The sequence below is a fragment of the Trichomycterus rosablanca genome, chromosome 6, assembly GCF_030014385.1.
Source record: "Trichomycterus rosablanca isolate fTriRos1 chromosome 6, fTriRos1.hap1, whole genome shotgun sequence".
NCBI classification, from domain to species: Eukaryota; Metazoa; Chordata; class Actinopteri; order Siluriformes; family Trichomycteridae; genus Trichomycterus; species Trichomycterus rosablanca.
The window spans coordinates 10,130,399-10,152,410 of NC_085993.1; the positions used below are offsets into that span (position 1 = coordinate 10,130,399).

Below are 22,012 nucleotides of genomic sequence, written 5' to 3' on the forward strand. Positions count from 1 at the left end.
AAAGCCACGCTGCCCGAGTTCCTGGGGGTTTAAATCCCATGCTGCTCTTATGCAGAAGGTGCATGGTGTTATGTAAACCAAGCAATTGGTGATCACATATCAGTGCACCCTTATTACCTGTCCCAAGCCTGGATAAATAGTAGGGTTGTGTCAGGAAGGGTATCCAGCGTAAAAAAAAAAACTGCAAAATCAAATATGCAGCAGAAAATCTGTCTGCACATGTTCAATAAAGTAAAAAATAACATGGTTATATCTCAAGAGTTTCCTTCACTGTGGTTTAATTGGAGGACAGGACAGAACTCGGCCATGTGTTATATGTGTTATTTGTGGAGAGAAGCTAGCTTATGACAGTAAGAAACCAAACAATATGAGACAGCACCAGACAATAGCTTTATATTTAGCTGTCTTGAAAAGAAAAAAGGAACCAGAATGGAAGAGCTATAAAAGGAGCCCACAATAAAGGAAAAAGGCTATAAAAGAACCCTAAGAAATAAAAGAGATAAAGAAAAAGCTATAGTTGATGTTAATTTTTGCCAATTAAGATTTGCAATGAATCACTTTATTATTTTGGTCTAAGTGTTTATTGTTTATATGTTTACACCAAGACTAGATAATCTCTGAGCTGAGAGAGAAACTGTATGATGTGTGTACATGGATACACATGGATACATTAAATAACAATCAAACCCAGTCTAAAATACAATACATGTATTTGTGTTTAGCTGTATTAACTTCACGTGTAGTGGTTCTGAAGCCGCTTCTCGGGAGAGTTGAAAAAGCTCATGTAAAAAAGCGTAACGTGGCTTAATGTACTAAAAGTACGACATAGAAACACTACATTTCTCTCCGTTATTACTGGTTATAAGTGCTCTGTACTGCCCAAATTCATCACTCGTTTTAGTTAAACAAGCCACGTCACGTTTTATTTTTTAATGTTAAGCGTTGTTCGTACTTTCTGGGTCACTTTTACCACCTCATATCACACAGTTCATCTCTTTTGAGGCACTTTGAAAATGTCAGTGGCAAACTGGATCAAAATTTAATCAGGTAAACTTGAAATGCAGCGTCAGGCTCCAAGACTTCAAATGTTCTTCTGCCACTAGTGCCAGCATCTTGACCAGAGTGCAGATGTCAATGATGCAGTAAATAGTACTAGCAAGTGTAAACAGCTAAATCACAAAAGAAAATATTAGACACTGAGAAAATATTAGCTTCAATTTAGTATTTGTGCTGTCCATAACAAAAATACACAGATCTACATACAAATGGCCACAAAGGTCACACAATGTGCCAAACACTGACAGCAATATTTGCAATATAAATATCTGCACTTCTATTTTAATGTATTTCCAGTGTTCTTAACATCAGCTTTAGTTAGAATGTGGTTTATAATATAACTAAATGAATTAACATTCAAACCATGTCCGAACAAGCATGAAAAATGTAAAAGACGTGTATAAAAGGCTCAGTTACAACAGAGGTGTAATGTGCTTTTAAAAAGTTGAGTATTTTATCGAAGTCAGTGTTTATCTGTGAAACTTCCTTCTCGCTGAAGATGAATTAGTACTCAATCGTCACAGCTTTAGTCTTCAAATACTCATTAAGAGCCTCTTGACCTGTTGAGGAGAGAAACAGAAGCTTTAATTTTAATGTCTATCAGAAGGTATCACATGAATGTTTTAATACACTACAGTGTATCACAAAAGTGAGTACACCCCTCACATTTCTGCAAATATTTTATTATATCTTTTCATGGGACAACACTATAGAAATAAAACTTGGATATAACTTAGAGTAGTCAGTGTACAACTTGTATAGCAGTGTAGATTTACTGTCTTCTGACAATAACTCAACACACAGCCATTAATGTCTAAATGGCTGGCAACATAAGTGAGTACACCCCACAGTGAACATGTCCAAATTGTGCCCAAAGTGTCAATATTTTGTGTGACCACCATTTTTATCCAGCACTGCCTTAACCCTCCTGGGCATGGAATTCACCAGAGCTGCACAGGTTGCTACTGGAATCCTCTTCCACTCCTCCATGATGACATCACGGAGCTGGTGGATGTTAGACACCTTGAACTCCTCCACCTTCCACTTGAGGATGCGCCACAGGTGCTCAATTGGGTTTAGTCCATCACCTTTACCTTCAGCTTCCTCAGCAAGGCAGTTGTCATCTTGGAGGTTGTGTTTGGGGTCGTTATCCTGTTGGAAAACTGCCATGAGGCCCAGTTTTCGAAGGGAGGGGATCATGCTCTGTTTCAAAATGTCACAGTACATGTTGGAATTCATGTTTCCCTCAATGAACCGCAGCTCCCCAGTGCCAGCAACACTCATGCAGCCCAAGACCATGATGCTACCACCACCATGCTTGACTGTAGGCAAGATACAGTTGTCTCGGTACTTCTCACCAGGGTGCCGCCACACATGCTGGACACCATCTGAGCCAAACAAGTTTATCTTGGTCTCGTCAGACCACAGGGCATTCCAGTAATCCATGTTCTTGGACTGCTTGTGTTCAGCAAACTGTTTGCGGGCTTTCTTGTGCGTCAGCTTCCTTCTGGGATGACGACCATGCAGACCGAGTTGATGCAGTGTGCGGCGTATGGTCTGAGCACTGACAGGCTGACCTCCCACGTCTTCAACCTCTGCAGCAATGCTGGCAGCACTCATGTGTCTATTTTTTAAAGCCAACCTCTGGATATGACGCCGAACACGTGGACTCGACTTCTTTGGTCGACCCTGGTGAAGCCTGTTCCGAGTGGAACCTGTCCTGGAAAACCGCTGTATGACCTTGGCCACCATGCTGTAGCTCAGTTTCAGGGTGTTAGCAATCTTCTTATAGCCCAGGCCATCTTTGTGGAGAGCAACAATTCTATTTCTCACATCCTCAGAGAGTTCTTTGCCATGAGGTGCCATGTTGAATATCCAGTGGCCAGTGTGAGAGAATTGTACCCAAAACACCAAATTTAACAGCCCTGCTCCCCATTTACACCTGGGACCTTGACACATGACACCAGGGAGGGACAACGACACATTTGGGCACAATTTGGACATGTTCACTGTGGGGTGCACTCACTTATGTTGCCAGCCATTTAGACATTAATGGTTGTGTGTTGAGTTATTTTCAGAAGACAGTAAATCTACACTGCTATACAAGTTGTACACTGACTACTCTAAGTTATATCCAAGTTTTAGTTCTATAGTGTTGTCCCATGAAAAGATATAATGAAATATTTGCAGAAATGTGAAGGGTGTACTCACTTTTGTGATACACTGTATATTGACAAAAATATTGGGACACCCATTCTAGTTATTGAATTTATGTGTTTTAGCCTCAACAACTAAAAGGAAATAATATGCATTCAGTTTTGCAGCAACAGTTTAGGGACCAGTTTATTCTCCCAGCATGACAAAGATCTATAAAGACACTCCAGTGTCCTGCACAGAGCCCTGACCTCAGCCACACTGAACGGTTTTGGAATGAACTGGAACATCAATTGAGGCTTTCTTGACCAACATCAGATATACAAAAGCTCTTTTGACTAAATGGGCACAAATTCCCCTAAACATTCTTCAAAGTCTAGTAAGTAGCCTTCTCAGAAGAGTGGCTGTTGTTACAGCTAAAAAGATCACATAGACATCACTCTATTTTAATACCACTAGTTTTGAACAAGCTCATGTACAGGTGTCCAAATACTTTTGGCACAAACAAAAGCTTTTCAGTTTTACCCAGATCCTTGCCGAAGCCGGACTGCTTAAAGCCACCGAACGGAGCAGCCACATCTGTCTTGTTGTAAGTGTTGACGAACACGGTTCCAGCCTGAAGCTTCTCACTCACATACAGAGCTTTACTGATGTCCCGCGTGAACACACCCGATGCCAGACCATACTCTGTAGCATTAGCTCTCTGCAGCACTCCGTCCACATCCCTGAGACAAACAGTATTTACCATGTAGATGACTGTGTAATGTTTGCCGAGTCTTAACTTTTATGTTTTTACACCAGGTTTTAATAAGATTAGCTTTAAAAAGATGGCAGGTGATAACCTGTACTCACCCATCTTTAAATCTAGAAATAATCATGACAGGACCAAACGATTCCTCGATAGCAATGTACATGTGATCCTGCACATCAGTAAACATGGTGGGCTCAAAGAAAAAACCTGAGGGAGAAAAAACATCAAATTACTCTTTTACTATTAAACCAACAGTCTTTTCTGCATAGTGGTAGATGTGCCTTTGTCCCAACTTAAGGTTGCAGGCATTAAATTCTAAAGGTGCGCACTGGTAAAACACGCTAGCCCACCAGTGTTAAGGTCTCAAGCTCTCAAGTTCGCATTTCAGTTTAGCCATCAGCTGTCATTGGGGCAATTATGACCTCTGCTGACCAGTCGGGGCACCTGCATGGGGGTGTCTGATTACAGGTGGCAGTGCATGGCTCAACGCACACAATACTGCCCTCTGTAAGACCCACCCCGGGAGGTGAAAAGAGGTAATCAGCGGCTGCGCATGTGTCAGAGGGGGCATGTGACAGCCTTGGCACTCCTCAAACAGGGGTAAGGGTGGCAGCAGTGACAAAACAGACTTAAGCTCCAATTAGCCACAACTGGATTGGGTGAAAATTTTCTAAATTTGTTTATATTTACAAAATACAATGCAGTTGATCAGTAAAAACATTGGAACTCGGTTCTTTGTACTTTTGGTACTTTACAAAAGTCCAAGAGATTCTTGTTTTCACTGAATGGGTTTGTAAATAAATAAAACATTTAATTGTTTTTATTATTTTCAATAGTCTAAAACTGTTCAGATTCAAGCTGTGGTCAAAGTGTTTGCTTAAAACATGTTTTAAGTAAACACTGTTATGCAGACACACGCCTATCCTTACCTGGCCGATTAACTTGTTTCCCTCCTAACACAAGCGTAGCACCCTCTTTAACTCCTCTCTCGCAGTACTCTACCAGTTTGTCCAGGTGAGCTTTGTGGTTCTGGGGGCCATGGTCAGTGGAGCGGTCCAGAGGGTCACCAATCTTCATCTTCTTCACTTCTTCAGCCTAATTACATACAGAAGGACAGTACTGTAGATCTGTGTTGTCAGAAAGAGCGTGATCATGTTATTATTTTAGCAGAGCAGCAGTGCCCCCTAGTGGTTCAGCAGCCATTCACAGGGTGAAATTTTACCTTAACGTGCAAAAAAAAGCAATAGTACAACTTTATTACCAAAACAGGGGCTATTTTGATTGAGGAAACACGTGTGCATTATGTGACACCTTATGCCAAATTCACTTCTTATAATTGGGAGTCTTTCAAGTCGGTGTGGCTTTCACACTCCACGGCTGATCGGCGATAGGGGGTTTCACACTTGCAATGCAACGTTGTTGTTATGTTTTGTAGAAAACGATATGGTCAGAAATACAGTAAACTTGAGTGAATGTCCCTGCTTCTGTCCCACCTGTTTACAACTCCTCTCCTGCATTTCCCCTCACCCCGTATCTTGCGTTCTGGTTGGCTGTTCGACACAGCACTTATTGCCAGTCGGCCGACTCATATCCAGATATCTATCAAGCTAGATATTTATAGTCGGCGAGTGAAAATCAGGGTAAAAACTGTGTAGTGTGAATTACGCATTAGGTTGTGGGCGCCCAACCTTGTCCCCAGTATTCCTTACTTTGTCTCACCACTGGACTTAGATAAGGCAGGTGATCTCCTCCTCACTATAAACGGCATTCAGATGTGTATAAGAAAGTAAGGTCTTGATATTACAAGGTTATTTGTATTTGTATTAAGTGTGTAAAGTAGCACTATGTGTACTTCTGTGCGTACAGAGCTAAGAGGGGGCAACCAGGAGAAGGTTTAAAGTCATCCGAGTGAGTTCAGAACTACAAAAAAGTTTGGGAACTACAGCTTCAGCTAAAAAGCAACTTAAACTCATTTATGATTTAGGAGATTTTTCCAGTCTTGCATGAAGTGTGCAAAAGTGTGTCATGTAAAAACAAAGGAAATTAAACATCATTGCTGCTATCTTACCACTCTTTGGACAAACACATCATGAAGGGAGTCTTCTACAAACAGTCTGCCGGCAGCGATGCAGTTCTCCCCTTTGTTAAAGAACACTGAACTCATTCCCTGCACAGACACAGTGAGTGAGTATTATGACCCTGAATCAAAACTCTACCGCTGTATATCCACCATACAATACTGCCATATTTCAGGGTGGATATAAACTTGGAGGCACTGACCATTCTGACTGCTTTATCCAGGTCACAGTCGCTGAATATAATCAGAGGTGATTTACCACCCAGCTCCAGAGAGACCTTCTTCACATTGCTGATGGCACAGCTGAAACACAAAACCATAAAAAAAAAGTTAAAACAACTTGCAAAATCAGTGTTTGTTTGTAGTCACTATCTGAAGCTGAAGTTCAGAGTTCACCAACCTCTTCATGATCTGTTTGCCAATTTCAGTAGAACCAGTGAAGCCCAGTTTACGCACGTCAGGGTGATCTGATAATCGCTGGCCAACCAAAGAGCCTGAAATCCACATGCACAAGTTGAAAGAGGTAATCACTGGCTTAATTACACTGATTACTTTTTATACATTACACAGTACACTAGAGGTACATAACCTCACATCTGCCTAATTGAAATGTATTTCTAATCTAACATAGTTCTTGTAAATTCATTAAAAAAACTGTACATTTTTAAACAAATGAAATAAAAAAATAACAAACACCCATTTATTTAGTATAGATTACACCCATCAGGAATAACATTATGACCACCTTCCTAATATTGTGGTGGTCCCCTTGTTGCTGCCCCATACGCAACAAACTGTGATACACTGTGTATTCTGACACCTTTCTATCAGAACCAGCATTAACTTCTTCAGCAATTTGAGCCACAGTAGCTCGTCTGTTGGATCAGAACACATGGGCCAGCCTTCGCTCCCCACGTGCATCAATGAACCTTGGCCGCCCATGACCCTGTCGCCGGTTTACTACTGTTCCTTCCTTGGACCACTTTTGATAGATACTGACCACTGCAGACCGGGAACACCTCACAAGAGCTGCAATTTTGGAGATGCTCTGACCCAGTCGTCCCCTTGTCAAACTCGCTCCTTGTCAAATTTTTCCTGCTTCTAACACATCAACTTTAAAGATAAAATCCTCTTTGATACTGTTTGATGCTACTCAATTTACTACAAAATAATAAAGAGAATGAACTCACTTAACCAGGCCAACTTTTGAGCATACCTGATCCAGGCAGAATGTTAATGACTCCTTTAGGGAAACCTGCTCTCGCTGCCAATTCGGCAAACTTTACTGCAGTCAATGGGGTCACCTAGAGTTAAGTAAACAGGACGCGGCTTAAACCCAATTAGTCAATGAGTAAGCAGTTTCAAAAAAGTGTTGTGCAATTAACTGTAGTTTGTTTGAGCTGCTGAGTCTTACTTGTGCAGGTTTCAGTACCACAGTGTTGCCAGCTGCCAGGCAGGCTGCAGTCTTCCAGGCCAGCATCATTAGAGGATAGTTCCATGGAATCACAATGCCACACACGCTGAAAATACACAAACACAAACTGATTACTCTTCATATAACTGACTAACTGCTTATTAATGTAACTGTTTTTTTCTTTTGGCTGCTCCCATATTAGGAGTCGCAACAGTGGATCATTCTGGTTTTGATACCTGATATAGTACAGTTTTTACGCCTGATGCCCTTTCTGACACAACCCTTTTTATTTTATCCAGGCTTGGGACCGTCACTAAGAGAACACTGACTAATACATATCCAGATGGCTAGGCTTTCCTCCGCCATACATAACCCATCATATCTGAGTAAACGCCCAACAGGATTGCTCACATTTGAACCCCAGACCTCCCCAGATCTTTAATAGGCTAGCTCAACTCGTTTTTATTATTTTATTCTGATCATGGATGCAATAGGTCCAACGATACTTAACATAACATTGGGTGTGGGCGGCACGGTGGCTGAGTGGGTAGTACTGTCGCCTCACAGCAAGAAGGTCCTGGGTTCTATCCCCAGGTGGGGCAGTCAAGGTCCTTCCTGTGTGGAGTTTGCTTGTTCTTCCCGTGTCTGTGTGGGTTTTCTCCGGGTGCTCCGGTTTCCTCCCACAGTCCAAAGGCATGCAAGTGAAATGAATTGGAGATACTAAATTGTCCATGACTGTGTTTGATATAACCTTGTGAACTGATGAATCTTGTGTAATGAGTAACTACTGTTCCTGTCATGAATGTAACCAAAGTGTAAAACATGATGTTAAAATCCTAATAAACAAACAAACACACATTGTGTGTGAAGAAAGAATACGCCCTGTATAGGGTGCCAATCAATCTTAAGGCATCCATTCACTCACTCTGTATGCTTCTAAATGGTAGAAAAAAATCAAAGAATCTGAAGAATGACTATACAGACATGAGAAAAACATGACAAATCTCTCAACAGTGACTGGAGAAACACCAGGTCCATAGAACCCTGGTGTTGTGCAACTACCCAATGCATCATGATTACACCCTGTGCATGGTTGCTCAGTTTCACTGTAACATAGCACATGCAGCCTGCTGGGATATTAAACTTCTTTTCACATGATGCACCACTGTTTATAATTCTGTGACACAGCTAGATGAAGTTGATACCATTAAAATATTTGGCCATGCCCAGAAGGGTCTCAGACTGGTCAAACAATGAAATGTTGGCATTTTTGAGCAGACTTACTAAATAATTTTAAACTCTTCTGTTAATGCAACACACCCATGGACATCCATTAATTATTATTATTTTATACTGATTCCTGTGAATTAGCACATCTGTAGCCATGTAGACAAAATTTGCATGTGTGTACAATTGTAAAAAGCTTTACCCAATCGGCTCTTTCTTGGTGAAGGTGATGTTGCGATTCGGCCGAGCTTGATTGATCGGGATGGTGCTACCCTGTAGAGGTAAAAACAAGACAGTTCAGTGCACCACTTACAATTTTAATGTGGTCTGATCTTTGTCAAAGTCATAATAAAACTTGTATTTCACTCCATGTTAATCAGTAGCTTCATCCTAGTTGGTCTCACAGTGGGTCTGGTTATGGAACACAGGGTACACTGAGCACAGAGTTAGAATAACCTGGACACGACACCAATCCATTACCCCACATTTAGCCAATCATGTCTATGTAGAACCCAGATCTCAGCAGTGGTGGGGTATCTTAATAGACCGCTGCACCACCTGAGCACCTCTAAATTGTTGATCATTTCATTTCCATCAACTGCTTTAATCTGGCCTGGGTTGCAGCAGGCCCAATTCTACTAAGAAACGCAAAGCCCATTTCTGTGTACAAAGCAAGCTCTATAAGGACATAAAGAAAAGTGTGGTTTAAAGAAACTACAGTAGCCTGTAAAGAGTCCTGACCACAGCCCCACTGAACAGCTTTGGAATGAACTGGAATATCAGTTGAGGCTTTCTTGACCAACATCAGCGCCCAATTATACAAATGCTCTCTTAACTGAATGGGCACAAATTGCCACAGAAATACATTAAAGTCTTCTGAGAAGCATTATCTGGCTGTTGTAGTAGCTAAAAAGATAACATATTGGTCACTCTATTTCAATATATTTTATATTTTAAATGGGATTTCCAACAGGCTCATGGTCAGGTGTTCAAATACTTTTGACCATATATTGTACATTAAACATATGGCATTTTATTTACATGCTTATAAACCCCTTGCAATGCAACCATGAACCCTGGGAAACCCTGTCCTAATGCATATCATTCATCCTGCACAATGAAAGAACAACACAGACCTGGATCTTATCACACCAGCCAGCAAAGTATCTGAAAGTCTGAATGGACATGCCAATGTGAGTTTTGAGGGCCAGTGTGTAGACGGCCCCTGAGTCTATGGACTCAATCGTCGCCAGCTCCTCCTGGTGCTGTTCCATCAGATCTGCCAGTCTGCAACAGCATAAAAACACAATTTGTAGAGCCACTATCATTCACAGGTGCTCCTCTATTTAAATGCTTCAACACATCACTTTCATACATGCACAGTTACATTTAAGTAAGTTTTCTCATACTTGTATATGAGTCTGCCTCTGTCTCTGGGGTTCATCTTGCCCCACTCCCCCTCCTCAAAAGCTTCTTTAGCTGCTGCCACAGCCTTCTCCACATCCGAGATCTGAGCTAGAGATACATCGCAGATCGGCTACAGGAACAAATAAGAAGAGGTAGAGAGCGGTTATTAAATTTAGGAACGGACAATCTGACAATACTAGAGGACATGGGAAATATATGGTGAAGAAGAACAACACAGTTCATTTCCTCCTAAATGATATCAAATGGGCCATCTACAAACGAGCAGTATAAAAAAAAGTATAGAAAACAAGCATTAATACTGTGGGGAAGGATAATGTAAAGTACTGTATATATAATTTTCTATTTTCTCCAACCTTTTCCCCCCAATTTTCTCCCCTAATCTAGTCGTGTCCAATTACCGACTGCATCCTCCACTGATTCAACTCTCCACCGCTGACTGAGGACGCTTCTCAACTGACACACGCCCCCTCCAACACGTGCTCAGTACAGACTGCATTTTTCACCTGCACGAGTCAAGTTCATATATACAGATCAGCACGGAGAGCCACATCCTCATCAGCATTATTCCTCAGCCTTGTGCAGGCGCCCTCAATCAGCCAGCAGAGGTCGTAATTGCACCAGTTATAAGGACCCATGATCCGGCTTGACGCTAACCCTATGAACAACAGCCAATCGTTGTTCATGTGGCCGCCCAGCCCAGAAGGATGGCAGAGCTGAGTTTCGATACAATGTATTCGAAAACCCAGCTCTGATGTGCTAGCGTATTTTACCGCTCCACCACCTGAGCGGCCTTGGGTCATGTTCATGGCAGGAAAGACTGTGATATGTCTTTTATAGGTCACCAAAAAAGAGACACATGACACATTCTAGCATTAAGTGATTGTAATCTGTGTTTGGGATGCCGCACATTCACCTTGTATCAAATAACGTGTTGTATTCTGGTGTGTCCGATACAGCATCTTGTTTACACTGCCTGGTCCCAGCGATTTTTGAGGTAGACTGTAATTCTTTTAGTGGGTTTTGCTTTATATACTTTATTATTCTGGTGTAAGTTCCATTCATTGTGCCATTTGTCCTTGATATACGAGTTTCCACTGTAGAGTTTAAATCTTAGCAGAGCCACCAATCTGGCTGGGCATCCACACAAACACAGTTGGTCGGTGTGATATGCAATCTTTGGGATTTAGGACGGGTGGTGTTAAACAGTTCTTGAGAGAACCCAACTCTGGCAGGTGATAAGAAGCAGCCACAAATTGGATACATGTTGGAAAAGGCGTCATCTTGATCAGATCGGGGTTGTGCAAGGGGCAGAGGATTCACAATCAGGATTTAATAATAGCTTTTGAAACGTAGCTCTAAACACAGGAGCTAGACCTGTAGTCTGTGTGGTCCAACTACATAGTGATGGTACTTAAATAAGAGCCAAGAAACCTTTATTCTCTACCTGTCCAGTAGTGGGATTGATGGTCTTGTAAGTCTTGCCTCCCTCGGCATCAACAAACTCCCCGTTAATGAAGAGCTGGTGTGGCATACGGACAGTCATATTGTTTACATTCATCTCCACCTAGAACACACATTTCAAAGAATATCTTCAGCATGTGACTTCTAAGCATTAAATGCAATGAAAATGTATAAACAATGAAAAGGCCCTTAAAACTGGATAATTCATTTGTGTAAACCCTTACATAGTCTACAACAAGTTCTTCCTCAGCATCCTCTCCTCTCAGCTTCCTCACACACATCTGGATGAACTCCTGAAAGGTCGTGGCCATGTAAACATCCTCATTCTGCAGCTGCAACTGACTTGCTCTTAACTTCACCTCCTCCACCAGCCTGCAGGAAAAGAAACAAGCAAACAAACAAAAAATAACATGTAACGTCCCAATGTTCCATGCTCACTTTGGCCCGGCAGGTGGAGTTGGATGGATAATGCATTGCTCTTTGAAATCCACTTTCCCTGTGTGAAAGCATTCCCTGTGCCCAATAAAATGTCACTTACTATGTCCAGAGGATAGGGGAGTCAATGCTTTACAAAATGTACCAGGGAGCTGAGCTTGGGGCTAAATCCTCTGACTACTGGACCTTCTGTCTATCTGCTTTTGCTGGCTTTTCTGCTAGCATTCTTCAGCTGGATTGATTGGATGGAGTTGCATTGAAGAATTTCTTTAGTTTCCTTTTGTGCCTTAACATGTGTTTCCTCTCTTTGCTTGGAGTCTGTCTGCTTCAGTTATGCAGTTGCCTGTCTGCATCGGTTAAGCCTGATAAAAGTGGGTTATTTTTACCTCATAACTACTAAAGGTAACTCATAAATCTAAACCCTAGAATAATAATGAAATGTTTAAAAAAAGAAAACAATTTATACAAGCTTCTCTGTACATACCTGACAACATCCATGGAGGCGGCACCGGATTTGAAGAGGTCAGTGGAGTCATCAATCTGCTCCACATTGGTCAAGATGTTCTTCCACACCACCTGGGAAAACACACACAATACTAATTACTATACACACACAACATCATCTACAACTGAACGATCCAAATGACTCCAAGTGTACAGGTGCATAAAGTTGTTCTGGCATCTTGTGGTGGCTTAACCTTTTGCTAACACACTGGGATTTTTATTCATTTTATATGAGCAGAAAAATAATTTCTGTATAGGTAAATCAATATAGTTTCTCACCCTCATCTGCTCAGCAAAGCTTTTCTCCTCCTCTGTGAGTTCAACTGCTGAGCTAGAAGCAGATTTAAAATACTGTGCAGCTGCAATCATCTTCCCATCTTCAAACTGCAGGTTCTTTACCAGCAGCTACAACCATGAAAAGCAAAAATAGAAACACACTCATATAGAGAATAAAATATGACTAGAATTTACTGCACTATGAAAATAGAGTTCATGTGGATTAACTATAATCCAACTTAGCTTTTGTTTTTCCTAGAACAAAAATACTTCTTTTCTCTGAAATTGCTTTATTCACTTTCTCTATTTTACATTCTTCATTCTTTACAACCCCTCTCTGTTGTGATCTTTAATTCCTGTTTTCAACTCCAACTAAACCTTTTTCTATTTATTCTTGCTCTCTAGCTTCTGGAGGTATTATTGTAGCCTAAATATGAGGCCCTTTTTCAGTTAGAACAGAAAAAACAGCTCACAGTCGGACCCCCTGCACTCTGCCAACTATCTACCCAGGGCTGAGTAGAGCTTCATTACGGACTGATGAGCTGAAACAATTACACTTAGCTCTGCTTCAAGAGAAATGTCTCTTCTCATTTAAATTGGCCTGAAAACACACTAATTTCAACTTGATGACAGGTTTAGAAAAAGCCACCCCAAACCAGATGATGAGGTGCTCACAGGTTGCCATCTTTAGACCCACAAACAGTTGTCCATGAAGGAACAAACCACCAACTATCACTAATGCCAGAGAACATAAAGCCTGGCCAGAAACAGGATCAAACAGATAAGTGGATTTGGTTTACCTGTTACCCAAAGCAGTAATACAAAGTTCTTTCTGTAGAACCCGTTTTGGCTGTTTGATTCCTTATGAATAAAAGGGTCTACAAGGGGCCAGAGATGTTTACAAAACACAGCACTGGGCTTTACATTAGCATTCGTACAGGAATCCCAGGGGTAATATGTATATTAATCAGTCAGTTAAATAAATGATGAATTTTAGAACAAAGATCGTCTGTATACCTACAGCTATTGACTACAATTACATCTTTAATCTTTGGGTTGCTTGAGTGGAAGAAGGTTCATGAGTAAGCACCAGTCAGTAGCGTGAAGAATTGTACCAAATTGTGCTAAAGTGATTCCAGATTGAAGCAAGTTTGTTTACAGAACATTTTAGGTGATGAAGTCCAAATTACTTGTTAGCTACAGTGGGGCCAAAAAGTATTTAGTCAGCCACTGATTGTGCAAGTTCTCCTACTTAGAAAGATGAGAGAGGTCTGTAATTTTCATCATAGGTACACTTCAACTATGAGAGACAAAATGAGAAAAAAAAATCCAGGAAATCACATTGTAGGATTTTTAAGGAATTTATTTGTAATTTATGGTGGAAAATAAGTATTTGGTCAATAACAAAAGTTCAACTTAATACTTTGTAACATAACCTTTGTTGGCAATGACAGAGGTCAAACGTTTCCTGTAAGTCTTCACCAGGTTTGCACACACTGTAGCTGGTATTTTGGCCCATTCCTCCATGCAGATCTCCTCTAGAGCAGTGATGTTTTGGGGCTGTCGCTGGGCAACACGGACTCCACAAATTTTCTATGGGGTTGAGGTCTGGAGACTGGCTAGGCCACTCCAGGACCTTGAAATGCTTTTTACGGAGCCACTCCTTCATTGCCCGAGCGGTGTGTTTGGAATCATTGTCATGCTGGAAGACCCAGCCACGTTTCATCTTCAATGCTCTCACTGATGGAAGGAGGTTTTGGCTTAAAATCTCACGATACATGGCCCCGTTCATTCTTCCCCTAACACGGATCAGTCGTCCTGTCCCCTTTGCAGAAAAACAGCCCCAAAGCATGATGTTTCCACCCCCATGCTTCACAGTAGGTATGGTGTTCTTGGGTTTTTCTTCTTCCTCCAAACACGACAAGTTGAGTTTTTACCAAAAAGTTCCATTTTGGTTTCATCTGACCACATGATATTCTCCCAATCCTCTTCTGGATCATCCATATGCTCTCTGACAAACTTCAGACGGGCCTGGACATGTACTGGCTTAAGCAGGGGGACACGCCTGGCACTGCAGGATTTGAGTCCATCTCGGCGTAGTGTGTTACTGATGGTAGCCTTTGTTACTTTGGTCCCAGCTCTCTGCAGGTCATTCATCAGGTCCCTCCGTGTAGTTCTGGGATTTTTGCTCACCGTTCTCATGATCATTTTGACCCCACGGGATGAGATCTTGACCCCAAGGGAGATTATCAATGGTCTTGTATGTCTTCCATTTTCTTACAATTGCTCCCACAGTTGATTTATTCACACCAACCTGCTTCCCTATTGTAGATTCACTCTTCCCAGCCTGGTGCAGGTCTACAATTTTCTTCCTGGTGTCCTTCGACAGCTCTTTGGTCTTGGCCATGGTTAAGTTTTGAGTCTGACTGTTTGAGGCTGTGGACAGGTGTCTTTTATACAGATAACGAGGTCAAACAGGTGCCATTAATAGAGGTAATGAGTGGAGGACAGAAGAGCTTCTTAAAGAAGAAGTTACAGGTCTGTGAGAGCCAGAAATCTTGCTTGTTTGTTATTGACCAAATACTTATTTTCCACCATAATTTACGAATAAATTCTTTAAAAATCCTACAATGTGATTTCCTGGATTTATTTTTCTCATTTTGTCTCTCATAGTTGAAGTGTACCTATGATGAAAATTACAGACCTCTCTCATCTTTCTAAGTAGGAGAACTTGCACAATCAGTGGCTGACTAAATACTTTTTGACCCCACTGTACATTGGTCTTAATTTTCCAGTGCAAAGAAAAACACTGAACACCAAACCTTTGAAGAATTACAATCAAGTAACCAGTTATTTCTTGTCTTTACTCTAAATAACTAAATCAGCACTGGGGTGTGTGTGTGTTCTCACCGCCTTGTTGTCATTTCCAAACAGAATCAAGCCGTTTTTGGAGACTAGGCCTGGTCGACTGGCTCCCGGAATCTCTAGAGGCTGGCCGTTAACCGAGGAACCGTTATCTACCAATGTTGAACCATAGAATGTCACATTCTGTCAGGAAGAAAAGAGAATAGAAAACAACTTGCTAGTTAAACAGTTACACAGCATGTTTTGACATTCAATTATGGCAAATGTTCTGATTGGCAGAATGCAATTACACTATATGGAACTGTGTGAAGGGTTTCCTAATTATTTAGCGTAGGTGTTTTAGACATCCACTGAAATCCATCAGAGAAATTAAAATGAAATGCTTTTAGTTTTGTAGCAACAGTTTGGGGAAGTCTCTTTACTGAGCCTGGTTTACAATACACAAAGACATGATTTGATGAGTTTGGTATAAGAACAACTACAGTGGTCTGCAGAGAATTTGACCTCAATCACACTACATGCATTGGAACTGTAAGCCAGGCCCTTTTATCAAGCATTAGTGTCTGACCTTACAAATGCTCTTTTGTCTAAACAGGCTCAAATTCTCACACACACTTCAAAGTCTTGTGGAAAGCTTCCCCAGAAAAGTGGAGACTGTTGTAACTTCACATGAATGGATAAGTATTTGGAACAGGATGCCCAGAAATCTCATGGTCAGGTGTCTACATAATTTTGGCCATATTGTGTATTTGTTTTGGTCCATGTGTGGCTGGGTTAGCTTACGACCATAAAAGTGGGTGTCTGTGTGCCCACATGTGTAGAAGTGGGCGTAACAGCAATAGCAAATAGCAATGTTTTAGCCTATAATGCTCTTTTCTACATGAATAAAATGCATAGCATGTTTGTGTGTGTGTGTGTGTGTGTGTGTGTGTGTGTGTGTGTGTGTGTGTGTTGTGACAAACCTTTCCATCAACCTCAGCCCAGGCTCCTGGAACTTTATCGTTTCCTCTGATCCAGTTATGGATGGCCTCAGCAGGCTGGTTCCAATCAATCTAAACACAAACACACAAATCAATACAAAAACCTTCTCAAACATCATGTACATCATGTTACAGCTTTTCAACAGACGAGTCCTTTTTAAACCTAAATACAAAATCTACAAAATTAATTCAGTAACATATTACAAAACTAAATAGGAAGGTTCACCTTTGCATTTTCTTTCTTCTGGATTCCCTCGTAGGTGGCTCCCTCCTCCACCTGTTTGATTTTAGGAGCTTTACCCTCTGCAATTAACCTGACTGCCTCCACCTTGAAGAATGAAAGATTTTTAGAGATAGAGATCAGAGATATCCTTTATTTGTCATATATAAATATACAGATTTACAGTACAATGAAATTCTTTCTTCGCCTATCCCAGCTTGTTTGGAAGCTGGGGTCAGAGCGCAGGGTCAGCCATCGCACGGCACCCCTGGAGCAGACAGGGATAAGGGCCTTGCTTAAGGTCCCAACAGTGGCTGCATAGCAGAGCCTGGATTTGAACCACCAATCTTCCGGTTGATAGCCCAAAGCTCTACCCACTAGGCTACCACTGTCCTAAACGACACTTTTAACCCACAATTTACCAGTAACTCACTAAATAGGGGTGGGGTGCCAAAACATCCCAGTTAAAATTCCTGCTACTCTGACATTGCATTTCAACAGAACAAACTAAAGAATGCAGGAGAAAAGTTGGCAAATTTACTGTGAGTAAATTGGTTGCTAAGGCCCTGCGAACAGGGTATTCTACACAGGGTAATATACTCTAAACAGGGTAATATACACCCTGAGAACAACATTCTTTGTAAAATGGATGTCACAGCCCTAAACAGTGGACGTTTATGAGCCAGCCATGCTAAAATTCATTTACATTTACAGCATTTAGCAGACGCTTTTATCCAAAGTGACTTACAGTATGTGACAGTATACAGTCTAAGCAATTGAGGGCTAAGGGCCTTGCTCAAGGGCCCAATAGTGGCAACCTGGCAGTGGTGGGGCTTGAACCTGCAACCTTTTGATTACTAGTTCAGTACCTTAACCACTAAGCTACCACTACGCTACCAAGTCCTTACATGAAGTATCAAAAACAGGGGGGTGTCCACTTTTATTTAGTAAAAAGCAGGTGTGGTTGCAGGATTTTCCACCAAGCACATCTAATAACATGTTAAGTGAACATGTGTGTGAACGTGTGTTGTGTGAACATGTCTAAACAAACATGATCTGGTTTGTCGTGTTGGGGGTTGGGGGCAGTGGCTGAGGCCCTGCGAACAGGGTATTCCTGTCTTTCAGGAACTGGACCAGCCACGACCCAGAGGTTGATGAAAATAAAATAAAAGGACAGAAAATGCATGGACACTTTGAAACCTCTCACCATGCCTTTCACTCCTTCTGAAAAAAGGAAGCGCTTATAGATGGTGTTTACTGTGTCATCAGGCTCCACATCGCACTCTCTCTGCAGTAAGATTGGTCCGGTATCCAGTCCGTCATCAGCCCAAAAAATGGTGAAGCCACCCTTTTTGTCACCATGGATAAGAGTCCTAGAAAGAGGCAATAATCACCCTTTAATTTTGCCGAAATCACATGGCACTTCTTTTATTACTTTCTATATTAATAAAAAGTAAGACACCGGGGCATATGCATCATTCATTCACCCTTATCTTTATTAACCAGATCATACTAATCAGGTTCACAGTGGGTCCAGTGCCATTCAAAGAAGAAATATTCCCCAGACAGAACGACACTTAATCACAGGACACCACAATCACTCAATGCCTCAAAGTGTTCTTTAGGGAATTCTTAATGTTCTTTGTTATTTTTTTATTTTTATTTTTTATTTAACAACTAATGAAACATAATTCTGAATAGTGGGCGGCACGGTGGCACAGTGGGTAGTGCTGTTGCCTCACAGCAAAGAGGGCCTGGCTTCGATTCCCCAACCAAGTTGCCAAGGGCCTTTCTGTGTGTTTGCATACAGACAGACATGCAGTCATGCCAGTTGGAGCTACTGAAAACTACCCTAAGTGTGAGTATGTGTACTTGCCCTGTAATGGACTGGTGATTTGTCTGAGGTGTTTACTGCCGTTTGCCCAATGAATCAGACCCACTGCGACCCTGACCAAGACACACTGGTGGTAAAACAGACAATATGTGCACTAATGTGCACACACACTCACCAGTTGATGGCGGAGGCACCTCTGTGGCGGGGCAGTATTGAGGGGTGATAGATGATGGAGCCATGCTTTGGGTGGTCTATAACTTCCATAGGGATGAACTGAGAGCAGAAAGGTAGAACGTTGAGCTCGGCTCCCACTGCTTTATACTTCTCCACTACCTCGTCGATGGCCTTGCCCTTCAGCCTCCAGCGTGGGAACTTAAACACCGCCACGCCATCTTTCTCTGCTTCAGCAGCTAAGTGATTCAGGTTTAAAACATTTGTTACTGATCCATTTATTACTGCAATCATTTTAACGCTGTTCATAGTGACTAAAATCATTAGTACTGGGTATTACTTTATATTATTAATTAATTTATTCATCATCTGTATTCTCATTTTAATCAGGGACTTTTTGCACCTAGAAACACTGGACGCAAGGTGCCATTCCATTGCAGGGCTTCACACACTCACTTAATTAAAAATTGTGGAATGGTCTTATAGTTCCTTGATTGTGAGTGATTGACTACAGCTGGTTTACTTCTCAGTATTCTCACAATGGGCAGAAATTTGCACACCCCCAATCTAATGAAGAAGGTCTGGATCACCACACATCCCCACCGTGTGTTTAACTTGTGGCCGCTTTTCTACCTGTCAGTGTTGGGTTCCTACACAGAGCTGTATCGCTCATGTAGAGTCACGCTAAGCTCAATTTGAACCCCCAAACCCTAGTTACACAGGTGCCTGAACTGGCCCCGGAGATTACATATCACTTGTATGTCTTTGAATGACCGCATAACCAGTGGAAGCAAGTAGTGAGTTTGTGTGAAGAGAAATGAAGATGCATTTAATGTTTACCTAGTGGGTCAGCCTTGCCATCTTTATCAGGTATGGTGAACACCCCAACAATAGTGTGGCCCTCCTTCTTCAGCTCTTTATACACTTCCTGCCCAAAAAGGCTCTGTCCAATTACAGCAATCTTCATTCTGGAACCAGAGTAAACCCTGAGGAGAGACAGGTAAAAACATGTGTCATACCTACACTGATTCCTGAAGCAGTGCATCGTTGAAAACTGTATGTAATATCTGTACATTCACAGCAGCCCTGATGCACAAACTTCATGCACGTTATTTCACCAAAATGAAACAATAAAGATGGCACAGTAGTGTATAACACTAGCCCACCGGATCTGGGTTTGAATCTCAAAAGTTCTATCAGCTGGCTGGGTGTCTACACAGATATGATTGGCTATGTTTAAGGTTAAAGCGGTTGATACAAATTTAAAAAATGAACGAAGCAATAAGAGTTCTGGAAGACAAGCTTAGTTCATGTGGCACAATTCATTTTTCAATTTCCAAAGTAATAGTAATAATAAAACCTGTTGATGCATGCTCAATAATCCAGGTACACAAATCCACAAAGTTGAATCAGTTCATCTGGACACAAGTTTGTTGTAGAGATACATTTCGTCACTCAATCGAAACGTATCTCTACAACAAACTTGTGTCCAGATGAACTGATTCAACTTTGGATTAAATAAATTACAGATTAAACAAACAGACACTAATAAGCTAGAAGAAAAACAAATACAAGTAAAAGTGAAATGATAAGAATGAATATAGTTTAGTCAGGTTTGGAATAAAGTCTAGTAGTGAGTTTCTGGACTTCATAAGGATCATCTGTGCGGTCAGTGCACATTCCCATGACATCCAGCCGTCCAGCAGGTAATGCTTTGGTGGCCTGGAAACCTCAAAATCCCACCTAATCAAAACAGTGATCAGAACTAGCTGCATGTAACACAACCTTTTTATAACGCATGAGTGCAGTCACAAAATTCCCTGCAATAACAGCTCTGGTGGCATGAAAGCATTAAGCCTACAGGTCAGAATAACCATAAAGTAAAGGCAGTAAGCATTCCCCAAATGTTTAGCGAAGCTCTGTGTGAACAAACCTCGCTTACTGAAAATATCAATCATTGAATAGTTAGTTTGGCGGTAATCCTGAATGATCTGGCAACTTTGCATTTTTCAGCTCCCGTTGACTTTGTAATAAATGCCAAAAGCCAAACATGTCAGCTGCACATACGCAGAATATTTTCTAGCTTAAAAAGTTGCATATTACAAACAAGGTCGGCTGGAATGTCAAACTGAAACTAATGCAAAAATATCTATTACCTTCACCGTGTAAAAGACCCTCCACGAGAACTTTATTTCTGGAAGCCGTCACACTGAGCGCACTGCCAATAGCGTAAGTGTTTATAACCTCCACACAACCAGTCACACAGAGGGAGGGACCAGGTCTTTAAATCTATACTTCTATACTCTACAGTATGGGGATATAGTACGCCACCATTAGCAGTAAACGGTTCTAGGCGTCGCTTACCTCCCCCTTTCTTTATGGCTTTCTTCAGAGAAGGTCGAAACAGAGCTGTGTTGCCAGATTGGGCGGCTTCTTGCAGCGGCGGTCCCTTTAAAATACTAAATAGCGTCAGACTGATATTGTTTGTTTGTTATTATTAGAATTTTAACGTCATGTTTTACACTTTGTTACATTCATGACAGGAACGGTAGTTACTCATTACACAAGGTTCATCAGTTCACAAGGTTATATCAAACACAGTCATGGACAATTCACCAATCTCCAATTCACCTCACTTGCATGTTTTTGGACTGTGGGAGGAAGCCCACGCAGACACGGGGAGAACATGCAAACTCCACACAGAAAGGACCCGGACCGCCCCACCTGGGGATCGAACCCAGGACCTTCTTGATGTTAGATGACAGTGCTACCCACCGAGCCACCATGCCGCCCCACTCACATACCTATTAAATTATTAATAAAAATGATTGTGCACAGAGACATCAAAAAATAACTTGAGTGGTGTTCTTGTACAAACCTCATGTCCAGAAAAGTTGGGACAATTTGTAAAAAGCAATAAAAAGAAGACTCTATAACTTGTTAATGCTCTTGAATCTATATTTATTTTGTTTGTTTTTTTGTTTATTAGGATTTTAACGTCATGTTTTACGTTAATCATTACACAAGTTTTATCAGTTCACAAGGTTATATCGAACACAGTCTTGGACAATTTAGTGTCTCCAATTTACCTCACTTGCATGTCCGGAGCACCCGGAGGAAACCCACGTGGACACGGGGAGAACATGCGAACTCCACACT

General features: G+C 41.5%; 1 protein-coding gene across 2 annotated transcripts; it reads right to left on the reverse strand.

Moving 5' to 3' along the window:
• Nucleotides 1-1,202: 1,202 nt before the first annotated feature.
• aldh1l1 (aldehyde dehydrogenase 1 family, member L1) lies at nucleotides 1,203-21,104 on the reverse strand. Of its 2 annotated transcripts, XM_062997391.1 has the most exons (23): nucleotides 21,010-21,104; nucleotides 19,694-19,839; nucleotides 18,858-19,092; nucleotides 18,056-18,221; nucleotides 16,855-16,956; nucleotides 16,611-16,700; nucleotides 15,694-15,831; nucleotides 12,787-12,912; nucleotides 12,488-12,579; nucleotides 11,793-11,940; nucleotides 11,552-11,671; nucleotides 10,089-10,216; nucleotides 9,816-9,966; nucleotides 8,882-8,952; nucleotides 7,453-7,558; nucleotides 7,255-7,342; nucleotides 6,439-6,532; nucleotides 6,242-6,341; nucleotides 6,030-6,128; nucleotides 4,891-5,056; nucleotides 4,063-4,168; nucleotides 3,736-3,935; nucleotides 1,203-1,616 (listed from the first exon to the last, which is right to left on the reverse strand). In XM_062997391.1, the coding sequence occupies exons 2-23, from the start codon at nucleotides 19,818-19,820 to the stop codon at nucleotides 1,561-1,563; spliced, it is 2,709 nt and encodes a 902-aa protein (XP_062853461.1). In that variant the 5' UTR covers nucleotides 19,821-19,839; nucleotides 21,010-21,104; the 3' UTR covers nucleotides 1,203-1,560. The 2 variants fall into 2 exon arrangements, with proteins under 2 accessions (XP_062853461.1, XP_062853460.1); XM_062997390.1 differs by lacking the exon at nucleotides 21,010-21,104 and having other exon boundaries at nucleotides 19,694-20,165.
• Nucleotides 21,105-22,012: the final 908 nt, after the last annotated feature.

Coding starts and splice junctions, on each gene's coding strand:
- aldh1l1 (XM_062997390.1), bottom strand. CDS start 19,928: ATGTACAGATATTACATACAGTTTTCAACGATGCACTGCTTCAGGAAT. Junction 10,217..11,551: donor TCAATCCCACTACTGGACAG/GTAGAGAATAAA, acceptor TTGTTCCTGTAG/CCGATCTGCGATGTATCTCT. Junction 3,936..4,062: donor ATTTCTAGATTTAAAGATGG/GTGAGTACAGGT, acceptor TGTTTGTCTCAG/GGATGTGGACGGAGTGCTGC.